At 39.2% G+C, this 25,000-nt stretch overlaps 1 protein-coding gene across 1 annotated transcript in view; it reads right to left on the bottom strand.

Moving 5' to 3' along the window:
* LOC310956123 (CUB and sushi domain-containing protein 3-like) overlaps positions 1-25,000 on the bottom strand; it is a gene marked incomplete at both ends in the record, with an annotated part of 334,390 nt that overhangs the window by 187,206 nt on the left and 122,184 nt on the right. Inside the window, one exon of the mRNA XM_083926253.1 lies at positions 17,861-18,058. Within this exon, the coding sequence (XP_083782379.1) occupies positions 17,861-18,058 (198 nt within the window). The remainder of the gene's footprint in view (positions 1-17,860; positions 18,059-25,000) is intronic.

Raw genomic sequence — 25,000 nt, forward strand, 5'->3', positions numbered from 1 at the left:
ACGTCTCCCTGACTGAAAATTGTATCATACGTGCTTCAGTTCAGGTTTTCATTAAATGAAAGACTTCTTCTACGGCAAGTACTACATATACACTACTATTATTGATCATTATATTGCAAAATATGTAATTTTCATTAAATGATCCCCTCTTTACACGGCTTTCACAAATCTCTCTACCTATGAGATTATAATTATAGACTGTATACAGCAGCCTCTTTGTGTCATTATGGCAACCATGATTATTGTCCTATTGTCCGTGCTAAAGACTGTTTTGGTTGTAACAGCAGCCTTCTTCTTAATAATGTGACTAGCAGCCATGACTAATCTCCAATGTGTTATTCTCTACAATCAACAATGAAGTACGTATAGGCAAGTTGCACTTAAATAATACATTATCATATAAAACAAACACACACGGTGTAGACATTTACTTAAATATGGAAACACTTTAACACAACTTCTTATTTGTGTGCTCAAACTGCTGAATTCAAATATAATACCACACTGCAGAGCCTTATACAACAGCATGGAAAAGAATAACAACAAAGTGTGCATTTGAAAGCAGGTAACGCAATGTATGCAACTTTCAAATAACAGCAATGTGTTTGGTATTTGATGTATTGGACCATTAAGGACATGACCAACACAGAGCCAACTTACTGACCATTTTAATAGATACTGTGAATGGTCCAAACTATGCCAAAGTTTGTGGGGTGAGTGTTTTCTTAAGTTCCCACTACAAGACTTCCAAAGTTGTCAGTTCATTGTAGTATTCACAATACACATATTGCTTTCTTGTTTTAACACGACCTAGCTTTAAATTGTTCTCATCTCAACTCATCACATGGGCTTACAGCCATTTTGTCAAGTTCCTTTGGGGTCACTTGTCAATGCAATGGGTAGTCCAACTGTGACACTCCACTTTGGTGGCTGTTTTAAACAGGGGGATGATGTAGTTAACATTGGGAATTCAAACAAAACTGGAGCACTTGCTTTGATATCTAATATTGCAGCTGATGGGTTTACAGTTAAAAGCCCAGTGCATTTAAAACCAGCGCTCAAGGATGCAGTGGGTTCACCTCCAGTCAGGAGCTGAGCTTAGCCTCGCTACACCGCTGGTACCCGGGGCAGCAGGATCCATTTGCGGTTCATGTCCTGCGCTCTCATTGGCTCTAAGTGTCCCCGACAGTGGCAGATATTTAGCCTTCTTACATATGTGGAAGGCATCAAGTGAGCCGCTCACATAGCGATTGAGCACCGATATGCCTCCAATCTGGAGAGAGTGGAAAATAAGGGCTAAAGTGGGTACTTGTCATTAATGGGACAGAACACTAAAGAGAGCATATATACAGATATATATATATATAAATATATATATATATATATATATATATATATAGAGAGAGAGAGAGAGAGAAGGTCAGGAAAAGGGAGTTCATACTGCAAAAGTGTCAATCAGGTCTGCAAAGAGAAGGAGAAACCTGCTGTCCTAAAAATCCATGGCTGTCCTAAAAATCCATGGCACTGTTGGCCACAGGATTTTTGACTAGTATGCTCGCCGAACAACACACACACACACACACACACACACACACACACACACACACACACACACACACACACACACACACACACACACACACACACACACACACACACACATCCTGGATCACTTAGTGGCTAAATGAGCCCCTGCTGACAACAGCACTGGCACTATGCTCTGTGTCTGCTTGTCCGTGTGTGTCTGTGAGCATAAAATAAACGTTTTTGTGTATGTATGTGTGCGTCTTGTAACTTGGCAGTATATGCATGCATATGAGAGTGTCTGGATGCTTGTGGTGTGCACTGCATTGCGTGTGTTGCAGTGTCAGCAGACTAATAAAGGAAAGAAGCCATCATAATAAACACAGTTTTAAACCAAATCACAACGCAGTTAACATAAGTACACCTGACACAAACCTTCTGCTGGTTGACAGAGACCTTCTTGTTTGCCGCCAAAATCTTTGTGCTGTGCATAAATCAGGGATTGGAAATGAAACAACCATGATGATTCGACTAAATGAAAATGCATTGTATATATATTTAATTTAAAAACACATTTTTATATGCCTGGTGCTTAACTAACTGCAACAAAATTACAAGCTTTTCAGACACTTGAAGAGACAAATCCATACCACAGCACTGAGATATGTTATTCAAATGATGACAACACTGGAGGTGACATGAAGCAGCTCCAGAGATGAGATGTCTTCAAAGAGCGGATAACTGTTTAGGCTAACATTTTAACTCTGTGAAATGGGTTTGGAGTCCTAATCCAAATTGCTCTTGCCCTGGACCAGCAGCACCAACAGACGCGTTGGCATATGGGGAGATATATTTTACCCTAAAATGTTGATAAATAAGTACTGAGTACCTCACTTGCAGGGGCAGTATCATCTAGAAATCCAGCATTTACAACAATGTTATATAAGAACATGTGCTTGCAAATGACACTGACTAATACTTCAAATCCTGGCCTGAACAAGTAGGTGTTACGAGCAAGTGTGTTTTGGCACTGTTTTTTGAACGTGTTAGTTGCCATTGCTACAGTGGTATTGTGACCTGTCTCAGCTGACTGCTACCGAAGGTAACACTAACATTCTCATCAAAAACGTAGTGTGACAGTGAAACAGATGCTATTGGGTTGTCACATGTCAGTGTAATCGTTTTGCAAAGATTTCAGGCTCTCTACAACTGAAAGTCTGACATTTTGACATTTTCTCCTGTGTAGGATTTTATTCAGGAGGTTGATGGCTCATTGTAGGTACTGTTACTGGAGCAGGGGTCTTTCACACACAGACAAAAGAGGAACAGGAACACTGAGACTACAGTAGTGACGTGGAATTTGACCAAAATCCTTTTTTGACAGGTATATTAATTTCTGACAAATTTCACGCGGAAGTTTTTTTCCCTTTAACCTTTATTTATAAAGGGAAGTTTCACTGAGAGGAAGGCTCTCTTTTGGTAAGAAAGGAGGGGCAAACACAGCTTTTTTAATTTCGCAGTTTTATCCTGCCGGTCTGGAGATGGAACCTACGACGCTCCAGTCTCACTTCTCTAAACTTCAAGCCAACACTGCCTCAAATTAGTTCAAATCTGTCAATTTTCGGGGAATCTATATCGGATTCAATATTTTGTGGTATTAAAGTGTTTCTGTTACATTATTTATTGTGAGTAAGACCAATAATTTAAGGCATACAACAAAAGTGTAATATTTAGAAGGTGCAACACTTATTGTTGTGCCTAGTGCTAGACCTCATATGTTGGCTATACACAACATTGTTTTATTCACGGGGAGAAGTGCAAAGGCATACTTAATCCTGCCCAGGGTAGATGAGTCTTTTCTAGTGTGATAATATGACTAGAACTACCACCTTGCAGTTGTATACCTCCACCAACCAGTCAAGTTGCAGTTACATCCATTTCTGTTCAGACTTAAATAATATATTTATTGAATACTTCGAAGGAACTTAATAAAATGTATGAAATGTATTTTTTGGTGAAACATGGATGCTTCACACAAATCTTAAACCAAGCAGAAGACTTATACAATCATCACAGTTTCACGATTGCTGTCACCAATTCAGCATCTGACCAAATGTCTCTCCATCTGTTCCTGAGTTACGTGTGGAAAATTTGCCATGAAAGCCTCTTCCACAGAACATTATCCTGTCATAGTGATTTGACCTTTAACCTATGAAAGTCATCACTTCATCATTTTTGGCCATTAGACATTTGTGTGAAATGTCCTAATTAGTGCATAATTATTGATGTATGGCCAAATGCAATTTGTGAGGTCACAGTGACCTTAAACCTTGACCTCTAAAATCTTATCAGATCATCCTTGAGTCCAAGTGGACAATTGTGCCACATTTGAAGAAATTTCCTCCAGCAATTCCTAAGATGTCATGCTCACATGAATGGGATGGATGTACTTACGGACGAAGGACAACCCAAACAATGCTAATAATGCATAATTCTTCCGGCCAAGGCTGTCGGCATGAAAATTATTGCATGATATATCACATCACATACTCTAAAGCATATATCCAGACAGATCAGCTAATAGACTCAACTCGACTTGAACAATGAAATGAGTCTCCTTCAGGTGAACTTGAATGCTTTTAGAGTACAACTTCATCACAGGTGTGCTCAAGTATTAGAGTAACAGCATCTGTGGTGGTGCATGGTTAAATAAATAACGATAAACCTGCTGAACACCGGCAAACGCTGATGCTGTGTACGTTTGCAGGACTGATGCTTACAACCGCCAGTCCTTGATTCTTGATAAATAAATGAATAGGTTGTATTCATAAATTAATAAAGTCTTCGTGGAATCTTTTTGGTACCACAGGCTATGTTGTAGCTGCAGATCTGTATGGCTTTAGTCAGCCTGGTGTGTCTGGATAAGTTAGTGCAGTAAGGATTCAGTAGGACAGGTTTATATAATTAAAGGAGACATGGCATGCTTATTTCCAGGTTCATACTTGTATTTCAGGTTTCTACTAGAGCGTGTTTACATACTTTAATGTTCTTTTCTCATATTGTCTGTCTAAGTACACTACATTTTTCACCCTCTGTCTGAAACAACCCATTTTAGCACCCGTCTCTTTAAGCTCCCCTTCCCCTAAAAAAAGAATTGGCACACTTTTGCAAAGTAGTTCTCAAGCGGTGGGTGGAGATACTCAGAAGCTCAAGTCTATTCAGCCTGCATGTGACTAAAACTGTTTGCATGTACGTGGGCGTACTGTTTATCATGATAAAGTATGAAATAATGACCAAGTAAGCAATTCCTTTATGTATATATTTGTTGTTTTCTTCCTGATGTGATTACTTTTTTTGTTTTGTTTTTTTGTTTTTTCTTTTTTGCCCCATAACGTCAGTGAAAGGAGCAATACAACTAACAGTGTCGTCTTATTTTTAGGTTTGTGGGTTGGTAGGCACTCCAGATAATCAAACAAGCACTGAAAAGTTTCTTATGAAATGTCCCTTTTAAGATTTTAATTTATTATTATTTATGTAAGGTTGGATATGTGAGGTTAATTTAGCAAACTATTGCCTTCTAATAATGTGCCTTTATTTAAAGCCAATTGTACATTGAACGAAATGCTGTGAAGTTCCATCAAACAACAAAGTTTACCAAGGAAGGTTCATTCATAATCATGAATAAATATCTATGTGACCAATACTAAAACATTTGATTTAACCTGTCATGTGTAGGAAATGGTATACTCTCTCCTCTCCTCTGACTAATTTTTTTGCTTGGAAAGTTGTCTGCAATAATGTACTTTTTGACTGAATATACACAGAAGTGAAGAAGAGACAATGGCTGTGGGAAGACTTTAAATTGGCATTTAAACGGCAATGACACCATAAGCTGCGATGTAATGTTATTCTGTTTCCCTATTGAGAATAAGTTTAGACCATTATGGCCATAGCCTTGAGGTCATGGAAGCCACTCTGCATATAAATAATTATGGAGGGTTTAACTACAAATATGAACATGGAAAACACCCAGGTTACAGAGAGAAGTATTACACGCAAAATAACACGTGTGTGCAGCTTAGCATAGAGAAGAGAAAATGAGAGAAAGGACTGAAAGCAAGGGCAAGAGTGTAGTCGAATCATTGTGAAACCATTAGCAGGGCAGAGTGCTTGCAGATGAGCTGCAACAGCAACCTCATATGTCATTGTTAACCAAAGTTTAGACAGCACCAATCAGCATCAATGTAATGAGAGGAGAGGAGAGGTACAGTATGTGCAAAGCAAAGAGGAAGAGAGGAAGAGAAGACAAGAAAGAAAAACACGGGAGAGGGAGGTGGAGGAGAGGAGAGGGGTAGCGAGAATTGAGCAGGTCTGCAGAGAGGAGATAAGAGTACTTCAAGTGTCACTACAAGACTGGTACATTGATCTGAGAAGGAGAGACAGGGAGGTGTGGAGAGAGAGAGAGTTTTGTTACTGTGAAGTGTTTTGAATATTATTTCAAATTATGCACTGTAATTACGTTATAAAACAACAGAGACATGGTAGCTACTGTACCTGCCGCAAAAAAACATTTGCTTACCTCACAAGCGTCATCGAGTTTCTATATGTTCCATTATTTGGGTTTTGTTGAAGTTCTAATGTTTAAACCCAAGTGAAAAGAGAGGGATGGAGTGTATTAAATTATTAAACATGCCATTTTTTTTGCACTACTGGCAACATATGATCCTGGATAATCTTAATCTGTATATGGGCAGATGCGTTATGTGTGTGTGTGTGTGTGTGTGTGTGTGTGTGTGTGTCTCCAGCTGGCTAGATCAGCAGAGCTTTACATCCACAGGGAACGATTAGCAAAAATAATGAGACCATATGAAGCTGGACAAGGTGTGTGTGTGTGTGTGTGTGTGTTTGTGTGTGTGTGTGTGTGTGTGTGTGTGTGTGTGTGTGTGTGTGTGTGTGTGTGTGTGTGTGTGTGTGTGTGTGTGTGTGTGTGTGTGTGCGTGTGCGTGTGCGTGTGTGTGTGTGTGTGTGTGTGTGTGTGTGTGTGTGTGTGTGTGTGTGTGTGTGTGTGTGTGTGCACTGCTGGAAACTTGCAACATTAGGGCGTCATGGTGGAGAGGAAGCAGAGTCCATAGCATTACATCAATGCCACAAAGGCAGACATATCTGAGTGAGTGTGTTCCAAGCTATCCTACTCAGGAGTAGGGATGGTAATTGATAAGATTTTATTGATACGAATGCTGGTATTTATCAGTCCGATCCTTTATCCATTTCCTTGATGATTCCTAATTCATTTTCTGTGGAAAAAATTAGACACACACATGTTTTCAGCATGAATGCAAATTTTCTCTGAGTTTAAACAGTGTAGAGGAAGAAATGATCTATGTACAATTTTCTTTTTAATTTACATTATGTAAGAAAAAAGTCGGCCTTTGTGGCATTGATGTAATGCTATGGACTCTTTCCTCCTCTCCACCATGACGCCCTAATGTTGCAAGTTTCCAGCAGTGCAGATGCATTAGACTGATCTAACTGTTCTGCAGTGTGCAACTGTCTGAAAAACATGCCGTCATTTATAAAAGTAATTAATAAGCTCGGAGAGATACGATTCAAGTTGACCACTGACCCTTTCCAGTTCTTGATTCCCATCCCTAGGAGTCATTTGAGAGATTGTTGTCATGGGGGAAAATATATTTAGTGCTAGGACATCTTTAAAAAGTTAAAGAAAAGCACATTATTTTCTGTGACACCTGACACTGTCTTGGATTCATTCATTCATTCATCTTCAACCGCTTATCCCGGGGTCGGGGTCGCGGGGGGTGCTGGAGCCGATCCCAGCTGACATCGGGCGTGAGGCGGGGTCCACCCTGGACAGGACGCCAGTCTATCACAGGGCACATAGAGACGAACATAGACACACAACCATTCACACCTACGGGCAATTTAGAGTCTTCAATCAAGCTAACACATGCATGTCTTTGGACTGTGGGAGGAAACCGGAAAATGCATTAAATTGACAGGGTATTCGCCATCATGTATTTGTTTGATTATTATTCTCAAATTAAGGTAAATGATTAATTTATTTAAGGACCTAAGTAATGTCACAGATGCATTTTACCCATCTGTGAGGTAGCCAGTCTATTCAGTGTTCAATAATTGATATGAAACATGCCTTAGAGACCTGAAACTTGCTCATGGGTAAGTCATTACAGTGAACAACATACCCAGTTTTATTTTTGTCCCAGTTATGCTATTGCTGTGTGCAGAATGATGGTCCTACAGTTTTGGCTGTCAAACAGCATTGCATTCACAAGAAAAGCAAATAGGGAAGAGTTGAAAATGATACTATAGGTGCTAATAGCAAACACATGGAACATAGTGGGTAAAAAGTGTTTTTACATCTTAAGGATTTTTCCATGCTATGTTTCATGAATATATACAAAGAAGTTTAGTTTTATCTCTTGTTCTTGACACGTAAACATATATGTTAATCACGGGAAGGTGTGACCCATAGGTATTGTTAGCATACATCTGTTACTGTACATGACATTAAGCTAACATGCATTTAATGGGTTCAAAGATATTTCTGGCGTGTCATGTGCATGTTAGCTAACCACATTCTTCTGCAATGTGCTTATAAACAGTAAAATGTGTGCCTTAACATCATTAGCTGAATTGACAGGAATGAAGAGCAGATGCTTTCCATACAAAGCTATTTAATTAGTACTAGGAGCAACAATTTCTGTGAAGGAGGAAATTCACAACGCTGATGAATATCAGCTAGCAAACACTTTTAAAAGCTGACTAACAACAGATCTGCATACAACCACTTTGCCTCTTGCTTTTCCAACTGCAACCATTGATTGCTGATGCTAATTGGATAGGGTCGACATTACTGACCTGTGAAAATGTCTTGGCATCGTCATTCCTGGTTGCTAATAAGGTACTGTAAGTTTCTGAAAGTTTAACTTTCTTGTAAAGAGAAGATTCCTGCCGCTGATATAAAGAAGTCATTTGATCATTTCAGGAGTCTCAGAACTTACACAGATGCACACAGCCACACATATAAATACAAATACATTAGCATACAGCTAGTCTGTCCTAGAGTCTGTGTAACATGTTTGAATCAATAACAGCCCAGCTTGAATCTCCAGCACTGCAAGGGGGAGTGTATACATGCCTTCCACAAAAAACTACACAGTATGTCAAATTGGCATCGCTGTCCTGCTCTCACTTTCTTTGTGTGGGTATCTGATGCATGAAATAACATTACACAGACTAAAACTGAGAAAATGCAGCAGAGAGAGAATAGAAAATGCTAAACTGTCTACTGACTTTACTTCTGTGGTTTTGAGTGTGCTTTGGAACCGAATACCTCTCAAATATTAAATATTTCTAATAATAATCTTATCAAAAGGTCTTACTTTCGTGTTGTTTCCAAAGCTTTCAAACTCATCTGTTGGCCTTCCTGAGCGGATGAAGTTGCTCAGTATATGGATCAAAGGATAGCATGATAACATTATTAGATGCTAACCCGGGTGGCATTATATTCGCAACTAGGCCCATCCTAGGATCAAAAGGAAATACCTTAGTTTTACATTGTGCACTATTTAACTGTGATCATTTCATCCACTGCAACACTATTATCCTTGGTAAAAGAACAACTCAAGATTAGCTTGAGCCCCAGCTCCATTGCTACCTGGCAAGTAACAAAAAGAAAAATGAGAGGCGAGGAGAGGACAGCTTGAAAAGGTGAAATAAGCAGTGAGAGAAGGAAAAAAAAAGATGCTACCTGTAAACTAATGCTGTCATGACCATAATATTACTACTTCAACAACAAGCAGGGGACACAAACAGAGACAGTCATGCATCTGTCAGAAGCAGCCACTTGTATTATCTGTCACATGCTCGCATGCGTGCACATACACACATGGAGAGGTAAAGTTAAATCCAAAAGTCATAGAAAGGTTGTGTGAAAATCAGGCAATCAAGTTCTACAGAGTATAAAGTACTGATTGTGGTAGAATGTTAAAAAAAAGATCAAACATCCTCAATAAGCTTATTGTGAGCAAATAGTGAAAATAATATCATCTGAAATCGACTGCTTAACAACAGGTTTAGGTTTTTGGTGAAATGAGAGGGGCCTGTGAAACATTGCCATATGATGCAGCATTTTGTAAATCCCTATGGCTTTGTAATATTTGAAACATTTTCCCAAATGCTTTGGTTTCAACTTAAATTCAAAGCAAACACCTGTTTAAGGCTACACTGTCAAAAACACCCTTATAGTTTATAATATTATTAGCATATAATCTGCAACCAAAGTGACACGTTACAAGATTCTTGAATTATTTGAATTATTCATTTGATGCCCTCTTTCTTTCTTCATTCTTGCTATATTCATTTTTCCGTGTGTTAAGTGACAATAACAGATGTGATTAAATTAGCAATTTTATTTATTTGTTACTGTCACACTTACTTACAGTTACGTTTCAAGAGTGTGAACGTATTTCAGACTATATCTGGCTTAAACTCATGGCTAAAATACCTAGCTAAAAAATCATTAATCCTAAACGGGCAAAATGCTGACATTCGCTTTGTTAGTTAGTGATGCATAGCTCACAAAGGAGCTTTTATGATAATTTAACTATACTTCATTTTGATACACTGCATAAATAGGACAGGTAGTTGAAGTACTTTTTTAAAACAACCTTGCAGAGTTCCCCAGTAGTGGAGCCCCATCACCGTAATTGTATTTACGTGATAAAATACTATTTACTTTATTTTCTTGTACGTTTATGTTGCACACTACTGAAGAAGTGCTAAACAAATTTGCATTGTTCAAAGAACAATGCCAAGTTAGATCTGAATCTATCCAAATATTAGGTCTGGCAACGAGCAATAGACCTTTCCAACTCAAGGAGCGGCACCATGGCATTCATTTCAAAATACCACTGCACGCATTCGGATAGCACTACAACCGACTATGACCAATCAGAGCAAAGTGAACAAGGTGACGTATCTAGCCGACTTTGACGCCACAGCATTGTTGGTTACACAGGCCCAGAACAGACAGTACGATTTGATTGGTGAGTCTGGATTTTCTGACTAGTTAGTGAGTTCCAGCGATGCGTGCCCAGAGGCAGCGGCAACGCAAATTGAAATTTGCTAGCGGAGCATCTGGATTTTCAGGGTAGTGCATCCCTAGAACACACAAAAAACAGCAGCAGCCTCAATGTTTTGGTGACTACACAAAAGCAGACACTCACAAACAATCACAGGCACCCACTCATTTCATTTCCGTTTCTCAGGCAGTCTGATTTAAACTTTTGTCATAGCACATTATTACTTTTTCAATTTCAACAATAACCCCATACTTCATCTCCTTCTGCCCCACACACGGTTTTCCCCTTATGTCACTTTCTCCCCTCTTCTTTCTCACCTTCACTCTCTTACCTCCAAATGGTCTTTTTGTGACTTGAAGATATTTTAAATAAATCAATTTATGTTTATGGTATAAATAGTTAGTCAGTATAAATCAATTCACTGTACATACAAAAACATGCACATTTTCTATGAAATTCACATATTTTAAGCTCTCTTTCTTGTACCACAAAGATATGCACAATATATTCATTGATGCTCTATTTCTCTCTCACTTTCACTCAGGCTACCCCCACCTTACTCACATACACATTCACCCAAACCATGCATATTCATAAACCTATTCTCTATCTGTGAGATCATGATGAAATTTCTGCAGGGCCAACTATGCTCATGTGCATGTATTTGTGTGAATATGGATGCCTTGAATGCTAAAGGGCATTTCTGTCCTGTAAATAATTCTGCAGAAATTTAGCAGAAGCACACGTACTGTTACGCACAAACACACAGATGAGGTTCATGTAGAATCTCTCATATACCTTTTTAATGCTTTTTCCATTGCATTTGTGTTTTCCATTTCAATTAGTGAGTACTAGTTCCTTAATCTATATCAATTTAGGATGATATAAATATTTATATATATATATATATATATATGCCATGTTTTTGTTATATATAACAAAAACATGGCATATAGCAACCAAAGAAACAAACTGGGTTTTGGCAGAAAAAAGAAATGTTAACTGTGAGATGACATTAGTGGAGTCCTAGTCATACCAACTGCATCAAAAAATTATGTCGTTCTAAAAACACTAGAACCATCATCAGGGGACGTATATGGCATTACACATTTCTAGTGATGACACTCTTTTTTGCCTGTTGGAAAACATTTTAATTTGCAATGCAATTGCTCAGTGATGGCAAAGATATTCCAACATGGAAAATAACAATTTCCAACACACTAAATATATCAAGTGAACAGTAAAATCAGCACATTTTCAATATTATGTGATTCAATGCCATGCAACAAGTAACTTACTTTTTTAGGATCATGTCAGTGGGGTTTTAACTCTCTATGGTAAATATTATACTTTGTTTTTATTTGTATATTAGGTTGCATTATATTGTGAAGTATACCTCAGTTTGTGGCTTGTTCCTGCACTCAGGGCCATAGTGGCTCCTACTGAAAGGCACAAATTTATGAAACCATAACATTCATATTTATACCTACTGGTAATTTAAATTCCAAGGTCCCACTGCCCTGAGTATATGTGGGAGAGAAACAAAGAGACGACTTTTATACCCCCTACAAAGTGTACTGTACAAGGATATTCTTTATATAAACTATCCACAAAACACAGTGTGCACTGATATTGTAATGCTCAATGTTGGCACAAAATGTGGTCAATTGATTTCACCTATAGCTTTGGTCATAAAGGTTAGAGGTTAGCGCAAATAAATAGTAGAAAGTATTAGCATTTGCCATTTTGAGTGAGTGAGAGAGTTTCTTACTTAGTCTATTCATGATGAATGCAAGATAATTTAAGCACAGTGTACTTGGGTATGTAGATTGGTGTTCATGTTTACATTTATGTAATTGTAAGAATTAAGGGACAAGACTGCACCCACCCACACAAAAATGTGATAGAGAAAACGAAAGAGAGAGAGAGAGAGAGAGAGAGAGAGAGAGAGAGAGAAAGAGAGAGAGAGAGAGAGAGAGAAAGAGAGAGAGAGAGGGGGGTGGGAGAGAGAGAGAGAGAGAGCCCACACATTTCCTGTGATATTGCTAAAAGCACTGCATTTCAAGTCATTTGATTGCATGGCTGAATAATTGATAGGAAGCTATTACGGCTGGTATGAATGCCTCTAGGTGTGTGCCGCCCCCCCCCCCCCCCCCCCCACACACACACACACACACACACACACACAGGCTGAAATAAGTTTGTGTGGCTGTGTTTGAGAGTGTTTTTGTGTGGGTATATGATGTGTGTATGTGGGGAGGGGGGCAAGGTATGAATAGTTGTGTTTGTGTGTGTTGCTGAGTTGGTGTGAGCGTATTAGTAGCTTAGCTCCTCTTAGCCTTACTGACAGAGTGACAGAGACATTGCTAATCCAGCATTGACAAGTTGCAGTTTTCCACTATTCCCCCTTTCCCTTCCCAGCTTCTTCCTTCCCTAGACCCAAATTACAGTTCACTGCACAGCTAGGTATCTTGTGCAAAGATTCTGCACATTTTTGCATGTATAAGACTGTTTTTGGTTGGCACTGTTGTCCACGACAAGGCAGGGCTGATTGGGAAAAAAAATTCTGTTACTGTAGTTTTCACCCTCTCTCTCTTTCAGCCGTTCAGTCTACTTCTGCAAAAGTTCTTCTGTATACTTTGACTCATAGAGGTATAAGTGAACAGCATTTTGTCGTTTCTATCATATTAACTTAAATTTATTTTCTAGTTTATTCCATAAACTGCGGAAAATTGAATCCTTACAGCTGGTCTGCACCATAATACAGTGCACGGCACAGCTATGCATAGGAATATATATTCTATTATATCGTAGAAATATTATAGAATTATTCTTAATATAGCGTACACTTAAACTGCTGCACTAAGCTTCCATGACGGTAGTCCTGTCTGCTTCTCCAAACTGGCGGTATTCTAACCGTCATCTAACGTAGGTATCAAGTACCTCATAAACCCCCCTAAAAAACAAGTTAAGAAAAAACTTTGTTTGATACAGATCATTGCAAAAAATTACACCATCATTTTAATACATATTTCAATGATAATTAGAATTATGATGCAAAAATGATCTTTCCCTTCAATATTGTAAAATCATATTGTATTTGCAATGCCATCGCAGATAGATAGATAAATAGATAGATATTTTCCTCACACGTGCAGCCCTAATTTCTATTCAGATGTTCACCATAACAATGTAAAATCTCTTGGACTTGTTATTTCAGTAGGCTAGTAATCAAATATGCTTTATTAGTTCTACTGAGTGGGGAAATCCTTTGAGAATGATTCCAACCAAAGTGTGAGATGAGTCATCTGTGGTCATACAGCAGCCTTATAAAAGTAATTTAAGTCAAATGAATAGAAGTGTGAAGAAGTGAGACCGAGGTTAGATGTTAATCACCAGCCTTGTCCTAATAATAATGACTCTTCTCCATGTTATGGCAGCATATACAGATGAAGCCACCTAGAAATGTGTGCCTCTGTTTTAGGTCCCAGGCAGGTCCATAGCAGGTCCCCGCTGGGACCATGCTCTGCTCTCGCCAGGCTCTTCAGATGGTTTGTTACACAGAGAAGAGATTTGAGGAGCCATCATTGGGCAGGTGCTTTCCATCAAGAAAAGCCCTCTGCGCGGTTGCCTTCTTTCAATAAAGAAAAACTCTCCAGTTCTGATAAAACTGATGCTAGGGCAGCATCTACACTATACTTTTTATGAGCCACCATTGCTCTTTTGAAAGAGCGGCAGCCTCTCTCTCTAATCATCACCCGACACCCCCCAAACCCCACTTTCTCCCACTTGAAAACGCACAAAATTGCATGATTTTAGAGAAGTCTCTACACTTGTGAGCTTTAGGTGCACTGTGAACAGTTTGGTCATTTGGGTCAGGGATTCTCATGGACAGGGCTGTGACAGTGTTCTCTGCTCCACTCAGCCCAAACACTTGATGAGGAATACAGCGTACCATTTTGTTAACAACTAATGGGCCTTCGTTCACTGTGCTACAGCACAGGTCTGCCTGCCCCGATGTAGCTATGTCGGGCTGTGTGAATGTCACAGACCATGGAGGGTGTTAAAAATGCCAGCTACACAGATGGAAACAACAAGGAAAAAAATGCATAGATGTCATAAATCTGTCATAGAAATCCAGTGAAACACATGGATAGCTTCAGGGTGGGAGGTAGAAAAAGACAACAGCAGGCATTTACATTTGATGGAAGAATGTAGCCATAAAAACATGGTATATTCGGTTTGATTATTTCTCTTAGTGTTAACCTACAATACAGCGTTACTTCAGTGAAGAGCTGAAACAAGCTGATACACAGTGTTCTTGTGTACTTCCAAGTCATTAAGGTGAAATGTAAAATCCATGGTAGAGGTAGAAGACATATTCAGAATGTTTACTTAAAGTTGTATTACTACAGTGTAAAGAAACTCAGTTACAAAAAAAGGTTCTACATTTTGCATCAATAAAAGCATGATTCCCAATAGAGGATGAATATACATTTTATTCGTTGGACGTCATTTAAATGACTATATATTGCTTGGTGACTTAATGTGTAAAAATAATTAATTAAGATTATTGATATGAAATATACAGTACAGTACTTGAGTAATTGTAAGAAGTTACGTTCCACCGCTGAAAATCAGGATTTCAGTGTACTTCACACAATATCTTATGTGTTTTTGTGAAGGAAGCAATTGAATGGGCGTGTTTGCAGTGGAATTTGGACTGCCCTGTCAGGAAACTGGAGGGGCCGGTAGACTCCCAGCCACTGGAAGTTGGATAAAAAAAGGGATTGAACTGGCTCTTTAACAGCTTTCTTAAACCATATTTCTACTAAATAACATGTAAATAGTTGTACTGAAAGATGTATTTCTTGCTGTATAGGTGAGTGAAGACAAGTGTAGATTAAGTCCTAATTGAAGGGGTCCCCCAAATCATTACTGCGGACAGTTAGTCTTGGTTTGGTGTTAAAGTGATCTACAGCTTCTTAGTTTAAGCTGATTGTACGCAATTCATTCTCTTTTTTTCTTTGTAGTGGTTGGTGTTTTCTATCTTGTTTATAACTTGCACAATTATCACTAAGGAGTTCTCATGCCATGAACTGATAGTCCTCCAAGTTCAATACTGTGAATCCACCCCCTCTCTCCTGGTTGGTGCCTCATCTGAGAAGTGTATACTGTGCCTTCTCCTGTGTGTTAAGGGGTGTTGCTCTCCTGGGCGACTGACTCTGTGTTGCTGATCAGATATAAAACTAGAATTCATTCAGGTGAAGTGGCAGCATCTTTACTCAACCACTGTCTTTCCCCGGGAAAGTTCACATCCTTGCTTTGCCACCTGTGCCATTGTAGGACCGATGGGTGACATTTTCACTGAGATGGAATGTGAGGGACAGGTTTTAGAGAAATACTGCTATTGGTGTGATAGTAGAAAGGCTGCTACCTAACTGCCTCGTCTGCCTTTTTCGGTGCTCCAAACACGCGATTGAAGCGATGGTCCAGAAATGATCAAGCTATGCGTTACTTGTGATGCTTACAACTTAATCACATCCATCACATCCGGTCTGAACGCAGCTTAAGGGTGTGGTCACTTATGAGCGTGTTGTGATCAGGAGCATATGGTGTAAAGGCTGTCAAAGCGGATCTTCTTTTTCTTGCTGTTGAAGTGTCAACTTGGTGAAAGTCCTGACACCTTAAATCACCAATCAGTTTCATTTTCTGTCAGCACAATCCCTCCCAGATACTGGGGTGCCAATGCAGCTGCTATCTGTCCACACTCACGAATGTTGGCGGCAGATGTTTCATAATGCCCTGTTTTGACAAACAGGCTCTGTTTCTGTCTGTACTGTTATTATTATTATTATTATTATTAATATATCATGTCGAAGTGTCCTTGGGCAAGACACTGAACCCTGAATTGCTCCCTTTGCTGCGCATGGTTGTGTGAATGTGGTGTGATTGGTTAGATTAGATAAATTGGTATGTAGATTGTAGTATGTCCATTGCCATCAGTATGAATGTCTGTGTGAATGTGACAAGTAGTGTGAAAGCGCCTTGAGTAGGCCATATACGATCCAAGACAATCAGCTAATTAGGCTTTCTTATGTCTTATGTGATTATGGTTAGCAATCACTTACTTGCCTATATACTCATCCAGTATTAAAAATAAACAGACAGGTGTCCTCTGTCCTCACCTGTCAATTGTAACCAACTACTCATAATACTATCAGCTTGCTACATGTTTGGCTCGCTTTAACAGCAGGCAGTTTATTCCAGCTCTATTTTTGGGTGAGCTTGCATTGCAGCACAATATGGGGACCAATGAGAGCCATCGGGACTCAACATATGGTCTGGTGTAGAAAAACAATGAGCTGTCCGGGGCTGAAGGGGGCAAAAATCTACAGATTGTGGGTGTGATTCTCAGTAGGAATAGATTTACAAACAACTCTCTGCATACTGAGAGTTACTCAAATATATATAAATATATATACAAAAATATAAAAAAAATGGATTTAATGAGCTTTAATGTAATCATTTCAATAATTATATAATATGTATTGCTTATTACTTAAAAATGTATTTTTAAAGAGAACTGTGCACGACTACATGTACACATACAAGTTGCTAGTTTTGTTGTATCCACCTACACAATATGGGGATGTATGCCAGAATCAATACATAAAATTAAACAGAGTTTCTCCTCAGCATATGCACTGTAGTATGTCACAGCATACAGCACCATGTACACACACTATCTACACCTACCCCAAAATCCAAAAATAGACAATAGAGAACAGAGCATTCGACATGTTTGCCTATCTCCCACACACATCTTTGATTATATATTGTGTAACATAAAAAGACACTCACACTATCAGCACACACACAATACAGACAAGCATTCCTGGATTGCCTGCCTGGCTCGCTTTCAGAAACACATACACACACACACACACACACACACACACAAAGTCTGCCTGTCGTTCTGTCTGTCTCACAGACACACGTAAACATGTTTATTATATGAAGGGTTTTCTTTCAAAGCATTTCACGGAGATCAATATTTCTACAATATGTTCAAGTGTTCTTTAAATAATACACCAATTGATAGTAGCCTGTTCCATTTCTGTTTTTGAAATGTGTTTTCAATCCACTATTCTTTGCTTTGGAATAAAACTCTTCATATACAGTCATACACATACAGGTTTAGTTGTCCATACCTCGACAAATTGGAGCAGGAAAGTCCCAGACGGCGGTGTTTCCAGCATTGGTAATGCAGGTGAGTGTGGCATGGCCATCTAAGACGTAACCAGGAACACAACTGTACCGCACACGGTCTCCCACAGCAAAACGGCCGCCACCACTTAGCACTGCTTTGGGTGGGACACCAGGATTTCCACAAGATGTACTGTGAAGTTCTGCAGAGGACAGGAGAAAAAGTGAAAGGGAAAAGGATTTATTAGTTTATTTTAGTAAATAATTTGTTTTTTTTAATTAATTGCACTAAAATGTTTAACTATGCATTTGCCCTAATCCGACTGTCATTCAACCAAATACTAACCCAGCTCTTGCTTAGTGATGTGCCCAATCCAGAGACTACTTTGGAGCCCCAGTCCACATACTGCATCTACTGTCACAACTACTCAGAGACACTTGCATTGAGATGATGCAGTTTAAAAACCTACAGTGTCACAGCCCATTCTAAAATCTTATTCCTAAACCTATAGTTATTTATAATACATATTGCCAAACACAATGGCTGTAAAAGGATACTTTGACTGAACTCTGAGTCAAAGCAAACTAAACTCAACCCTGGAGAGAGGGAGGGGAACAATATCAGAGTGTTTTATAGTTAATCACATTATTCCCTCTAGATACATTTACAGTCCTGTCCCTAAGACATATGCACAAGGGTGCATATAAACATCCGCACACAAACACACACATATACACACACACACAGACACAAACACACACACACGCACACACACACACACATACATGCACACGCACACACACACAGACACACCAGAGAGAGGGAAAGAGAGAGAGAGAGAGAGAGGGAGAGGGAGAGAGAGAGAGAAAGAGAAAGAGCAAGAGGGAGAGAGAGAGGGGGGGTATTACAAGCCATAAACCAGGAAGTAGATGGGAGAACAGGGACCAACTCCAGTCTTATTCTTTGAACTTGATTGATACAACGATGAAACTGTTCAGACACAAAGGGAGTTGGTGGGACAGATTGGGTGAGGGGGAGGCAAGAGCAGAGAGAGACAACAAGAGGGGGAGCTGGAAAAAAACGGAGACGGAGAGGCAGAGGATGCCCAGAATGATAGATAGAACTTTGAAACTACTCAGACAGAGGGAGGGAGAGAGGGAGGAATGGAGAAAGTATAAGGGGGGGGGGGGGGGGGGGGGGGGCTTGAGAGAAAAGAAGAATAGTGGTAGTGAGAAAGATTAGTATGCTCCCGAATGGGAGTTGAGCTGCTCTTTTCCTCAAAATGTCATCTGAAAACCTTCACTTCACACAAACTTCAAAGAAATGCACAATAATCTTAAAATTAAAAGCTGCAGTGGAATCTTCTCCATGCTAACGGCAAAAAGCTGTAATTATCATTCACAAAGCAGACAGTGGGTAGAGCAGATTTAATACCAGCATAACAAACGATTGAGTGATTCTTGGTTGACTATTTGATTCATTTATACAATTACCTTATTGCCATGCCGTTTCAATTATACCCTCCTCCTCTCTATATCTGCCACAGGGCTTCTGATTACTCTGAGGATTATGGGGACATTTTGTCAGTGGTCACACACAAACACAGTCTTTATGTTCCCTTTAATTGAAGCTTACTACCTTTTTATTATTAGTCTCCATCTTGATGGGGTCCACTAGACCAAAGCTTGTGGATCGTTTAAAAATAGATACAACTGGTACAAAAATAATGTAATAACAAAAATAACTTTCTTTTAAATAAGTTTACAAAAACAGTGATTAGATGATATAAAGTTTATTTTTAAGGTTTTCTTTAGAGGCTATATTCACCCTTGCTCACAGAGCATGGACAATATAAACAACAGAGCAAAATCGTTTTGCTAAAGACCCTGATAGACCCCCCCTCCGAACGCCATCCTTCTTATCTTCACACAGTTACAGAGAAACGCACACTGACAGGACACATTTGGACACCAGTACAAATGCACATACACACACACCCAGAGTCATCCATCACTTTGGCGACCCCCTGTGCTGTATTGTGATTGGATGTCAGGTTGGCCTAGTGTTGCGATCTGTTGGCCTATCGATTTTGCCAGTTAGTGTGGCCCCACTCAGTGTCAGGATGTTTGGTGTTCAGTGTCCAGACACACTTACACATACACACACCCAGACACATAGAGTTTGTTGGTGGTTCAGGGTACTATCACAATCCAACAACTAGCGCGCTTTCCCATCTTAGCCATGCGATTTTTAAGCGGTGCAATCACATATTTTTCTCATTTATTTCTGTGCCTCATTGTCACTCTTTCTCTCTTTTTTCCTCATTTTCTTCGGAATCTGCCTCTTCTTTGGCACCTTTTTATCTTTCTCTTCCATAGCCTCTGTTTTCTTAACCCCCCACCCCCCCCCCCCCCCCCCCCCCCTTCCTGTCACACTCCACCCACCCCCTTCCCTCCTGTTCCCCTGCTCCCTCCTCCTCAACTAAAAACTTTGATGACTTGCCAGCTCCTTGCCTCTCCCTCTCCCGGTTCCATCCATACCACTATATCACCTATTCTGCCCATGCTTTCATTCCTCCTTACTTTTTCTCCCTAGTTTATTGTGAACATCACATAGTTTCATTACACTAGTTTATTCAGTAGCCAGCGGCTACACCACACTCCTTTTCATGGTTTATTGCTGCCTGCCCTCTCTTATTTATTCTCTCTTACCCTCACTTCTTCCTTCTCTCTATTTATCCATCTATCTCTGCCCCTCTTTCCCTATCTCTGTATCTCCCCAGTTTACCATAACCATGATTTCAGTCTCAGTTGCTTCATTACAAGCTGCTGCTTTTATGGGCCATCTGTAGAACTATCTGCATTTGTCACACACACACAAACACACACACACACACACACACACACACACACTGACACAGGCCTGAGACACCAGCATACAGCTACTCCTTTCTGCTGCACACATACTTACACACACATAACCATTTACCTGGCTTTTTTATTTCTCCCCAGATAAGCAATTACAGCAGAGTCCGGGTATAGAGAGCACGATCAAGGTAATAAGTGAGATGGGAGAGTGGTGGGTAAAAATCAGAGAAAATTTCTAGAGAAAAAAAAGACAGAATGCTGCCATGCTTTCAGAGTTTTTTAGTGAGACAGATGACACCAAAGACTGGAGTATTGGAGAGGGGGAGTAAAGGACAGCGACAACAAAGGGTGAGAAAGAGAAAGAGAGAAGAGAGGCAGAGACAGAGAGGGATGATCCAATGAGTTTGGAAGTTTTACACCACCGTCAGCAATAACTTCTATAAAAGATGAACCACGTTTGATACCCGAACATATTAGATGCTGAAACCCTTGAAAATAAAGCATAGACACTGCTACGGAAACGATGTACAATACACGGCTTTCTATTTACTATATCTGAAAAATGACATTCAGAAATTCTCTTCAAGACATTTTTCATTAAAGATGTAATAAGGACTGTAACAGAACAGACTGGAGAGTCTTTAACAAACAGATTTGTTTTCTGGGGCACTTGAGTCAGTTGCCTGTCAGTTAGATTAACTTTGACCAACTCTTTTTATAGACTAACAAAAAACATGTCATAAAACACTTTCAGTCCATTAAGTTAATAACATTTTATTGCATAGGTTGATTTAGTTTCAAAATAACATTACACTGACAATTTAGATTATTTTCGCATTAACACTGTGTGGTAATCTGTGTGTTTAAGGTTATGCAGCCTCATAAAGCAACTATACAGTAGAAATAGAAATATAGAAAGTCATCCTACCCTTTTGAAGGTCACTCTTTTTGTTTTACAGCCTGAAATATTAAAACAATTTTTAATTTCTGAAAATTAAAAAAAATGTAAAACTAGAATAGCAAGGTTGGAAAAGAGATCAGTCCTTTTAGAGTTAACATTATAAACATCCTCAGGTATAACCAATCACCTTCCAGATTACACACCAAGTTAATTGGCCTCTACCTGACATCAATTGTGGCTGCTTTGATTACTTGAGAATAAAATCAGCTGTTCCTTGAGGATTCCACTCCTAGTAGTGCATGGTAACACGAATAATTCACAATGGTTGGAAAGATGCTTTCAAAAGAGCTCCGGGATAAAGTTGTGGATAGGCACAAGTGAGGAGAAGGATATACAAATATTTCAAAGGCATTAACTGTCCAGAGTGGCAAGAAAGAAGCCTCTTCTGAAAAAATGTCACACCGAGTCTCGTAAAAGAACATATCGAAGATTCTGATATATTGTGGCAAAAGGTTATATGGTGAGATGACACCAAAATTGAACTTTTGGGGCTGATCTCCAAGTGGCAGAAACTTAACACAGCACACCACCCAAAACACACCCTACCTAAAGTGAAGCATGGTGGTGGCAGCATTATATTGTAGGCTTGTTTCTCTTCAGCAGGGACTGGGCAATTGGTCAGGATTAAAGGGAAAATGGAAGTACACCCAAATTCTTAGAGAAGCCTGCGGCCCTCTGTTAGACACTAAAATGGGCAGGTGGTTCACCTTCCAGCAGGACAACGACCCAAAACACAGGAAGGTGAATGTCCCAGAGTGGCCTAGTCAGAGCCCTGACCTGAATCCTACAGAACATCTGTGGATGGACTTGAAGAGTGCAGTCCATCACCGCTCACCACAGAATTTGACTAAACAGTTCTGCAGGAAGTATGGGGAAATATTCATTAATCTGGGTGCACAAATTTGGTAGAGACAGATCCAAACAGACTGATGGCTGTAATCAAAGAAAAAGGTCCTCCACAAAGTATTACATCTGGGGACTTTCATTCATCATTTTTCCAACCCTGCTATTCTAGTTTTTCATTTTTATAAATCTTCAGAAATTTTGAAAAAAAAATCTTTCACTTGAATGTTGTAAGGCAAAATGAGTAAATCACGCTGTTTATATATATATATATATATATATATATATATATAATCATTTCAGGCTGTAAAACAAAAAAGTGGCTATTTCAAAACGGTATCATGACTTTCTATAGGCACTGTATATGTGTGTACTTCATTGCTGTTGTGAGGTCAGTATAAAAAAAAATAATCTAATGCTTTAAATTTATTTCAAAACAAACACTGTTTTGATTAGTTAATTATACAGTAGATACAAATATAAACTTGTGGTATCTACAAGGCAGAAAACGTATAACAACTGGAGCATTTCATCACAAGCACATATAGACACAAAACTTTCAATTTGTAGAGCAAAACTCTGAGAAACTTGAGTTTTCCAAAAGTTTTAGTTTTAGTTTTGGAAACAATGGTGTGTAAAGGTTGCTGCACTATACTACATCCATATATTTGTATTATTGACAGTGGAAACTTTTTTCTCCAACAAATCCCACATTGTTACAAAGTTGCTGCAGAGCTGTCAGTCAACTGTCATTTGTACTAGGAATCAGGCGATTTCTTCAATTCTAGGTATGACAGCTCAACAATCATGAATACGATAATATGAAATTTTTCCACATGGCTGTGTGCTTTTTAATAAGAAAAGATATATACCAAGATGAGATATCCGCCATTTGAAAATTGTGACATCTTTCTCTACAAAATTAACAGCATTAACAGCATAAAATATGAAATGGCACTGAAAAGCCCATTGTCAAGGACTATGCTGAGTAAACGCTAAGCAAGAGAGACTGATGGAAGGGAACTAAAAAGGAAAGTAAAGCAGTGTTTCTATTTTCCAATCTATTTTAAACCAACAACAAATATCTGTGTTAAACTACTGCATGACTCTTCTAATAGAGCTTTAAGATGCCATTATAATAATTTTCAGGGTAATATTTGTAATTTTCCGATCAACTACAATAGGTTTACACACTTTGATCTTAAAAAATACACATTGTACGTATTTCTCATATTGTCCATTGCTGCAGCACCTATGCAGTACCCGTGTGTGGCAGGCACTGTCTGAGCTTCTGCCCCCCCCTCCCGAAAAGCCCAGTGTGCTCTGATTGGACGGCTGGTCTGCTCAGCTGTGATTGGTCAACTCTTTATGCTGCGTACCGGGAAACATGCTAACGTTAACTTTAACAGGCTAACATCCAAAATAAACAAAAAACAGCATAAAAGTGACCAAACTCACAGCTTGCAATTTGAGTCTGTGTGTAGCAGCATGACCAATAGGGAAGTCAGGATTCTTCTACCTAGACAAATCCCGGACATTCAGAGAAATCTCTTATAGAGACAGAGACCAAAGCGTTCAGACCTGAGCACAGCCAACCCTGACAGTCATCAGGACTCATGTCTAAATGCAAGTACTTCATTATTTGACACTTTGGTATTATTAAACATGACTACAAAACATTATAACTGCATCCATAGGTCAGAAAAGACGGAAAAGCCTAATAGGTCCTCTTCAAAGAGAGTGATAAGGATTTTTTTTTTTTATTGTGGGGGTAGAGATGAGTTCATAAGCAGTCGCTGCTTGATCAGAGTAGTTAGGACAAAGCACCGTGCGATGATAACAAACCACTACACAGCAAGAGGTCAGGCAAGATATGCAATAGTGGTGCTTGTTGTACCACTTGCATAGTGGTACAACTAGCACCCACAGTTCTGGCCTCCTCCGACCATCACCATCTATAGTCCAATAAGAGGAACAGCAGGGGATATAACAGACTATTCCAGACAAATTTTCTTTGAGTGTGAAGTTGAATCCTTGTGGCGAAGCACGGCACGGAAACTTTAGTGTAAAAGTAACTAGAGCATTGCTTACATAGGCACAAAAGATCTGAATGGTAGATTCAGCTCAAGGACAATGGTCCTTATGTCAGAAGCACAACATTTCTAGACTCTTAAACTAAGAGAAGATCTATAACTGGATCTAAAAAAAAAAAAAAACTACAGACCATGGCTTGCTAAATGAATGGCTGTCACTGAGTCCTGATGGCTCGTTTAAAGGTACAGTTCCTGTAGGGTGTATTTCTCTTGGAATTGAGCATTTTGATATGTTCACAGTATTTACATAGCATGTGATAGTATGTTGCCTTTAAAATTCAGAGCATTCAGGGAATCACCCAATATCAAGATTATGTCAGGAGTCTTTTATGACCCTTTATGAGTCAAGGACAAGAATAAACTTTACTAATAAACCACAC

The sequence above is a fragment of the Echiichthys vipera genome (genome assembly GCF_963691815.1).
Source record: "Echiichthys vipera genome assembly, chromosome: 13".
NCBI lineage: Eukaryota > Metazoa > Chordata > Actinopteri > Perciformes > Trachinidae > Echiichthys > Echiichthys vipera.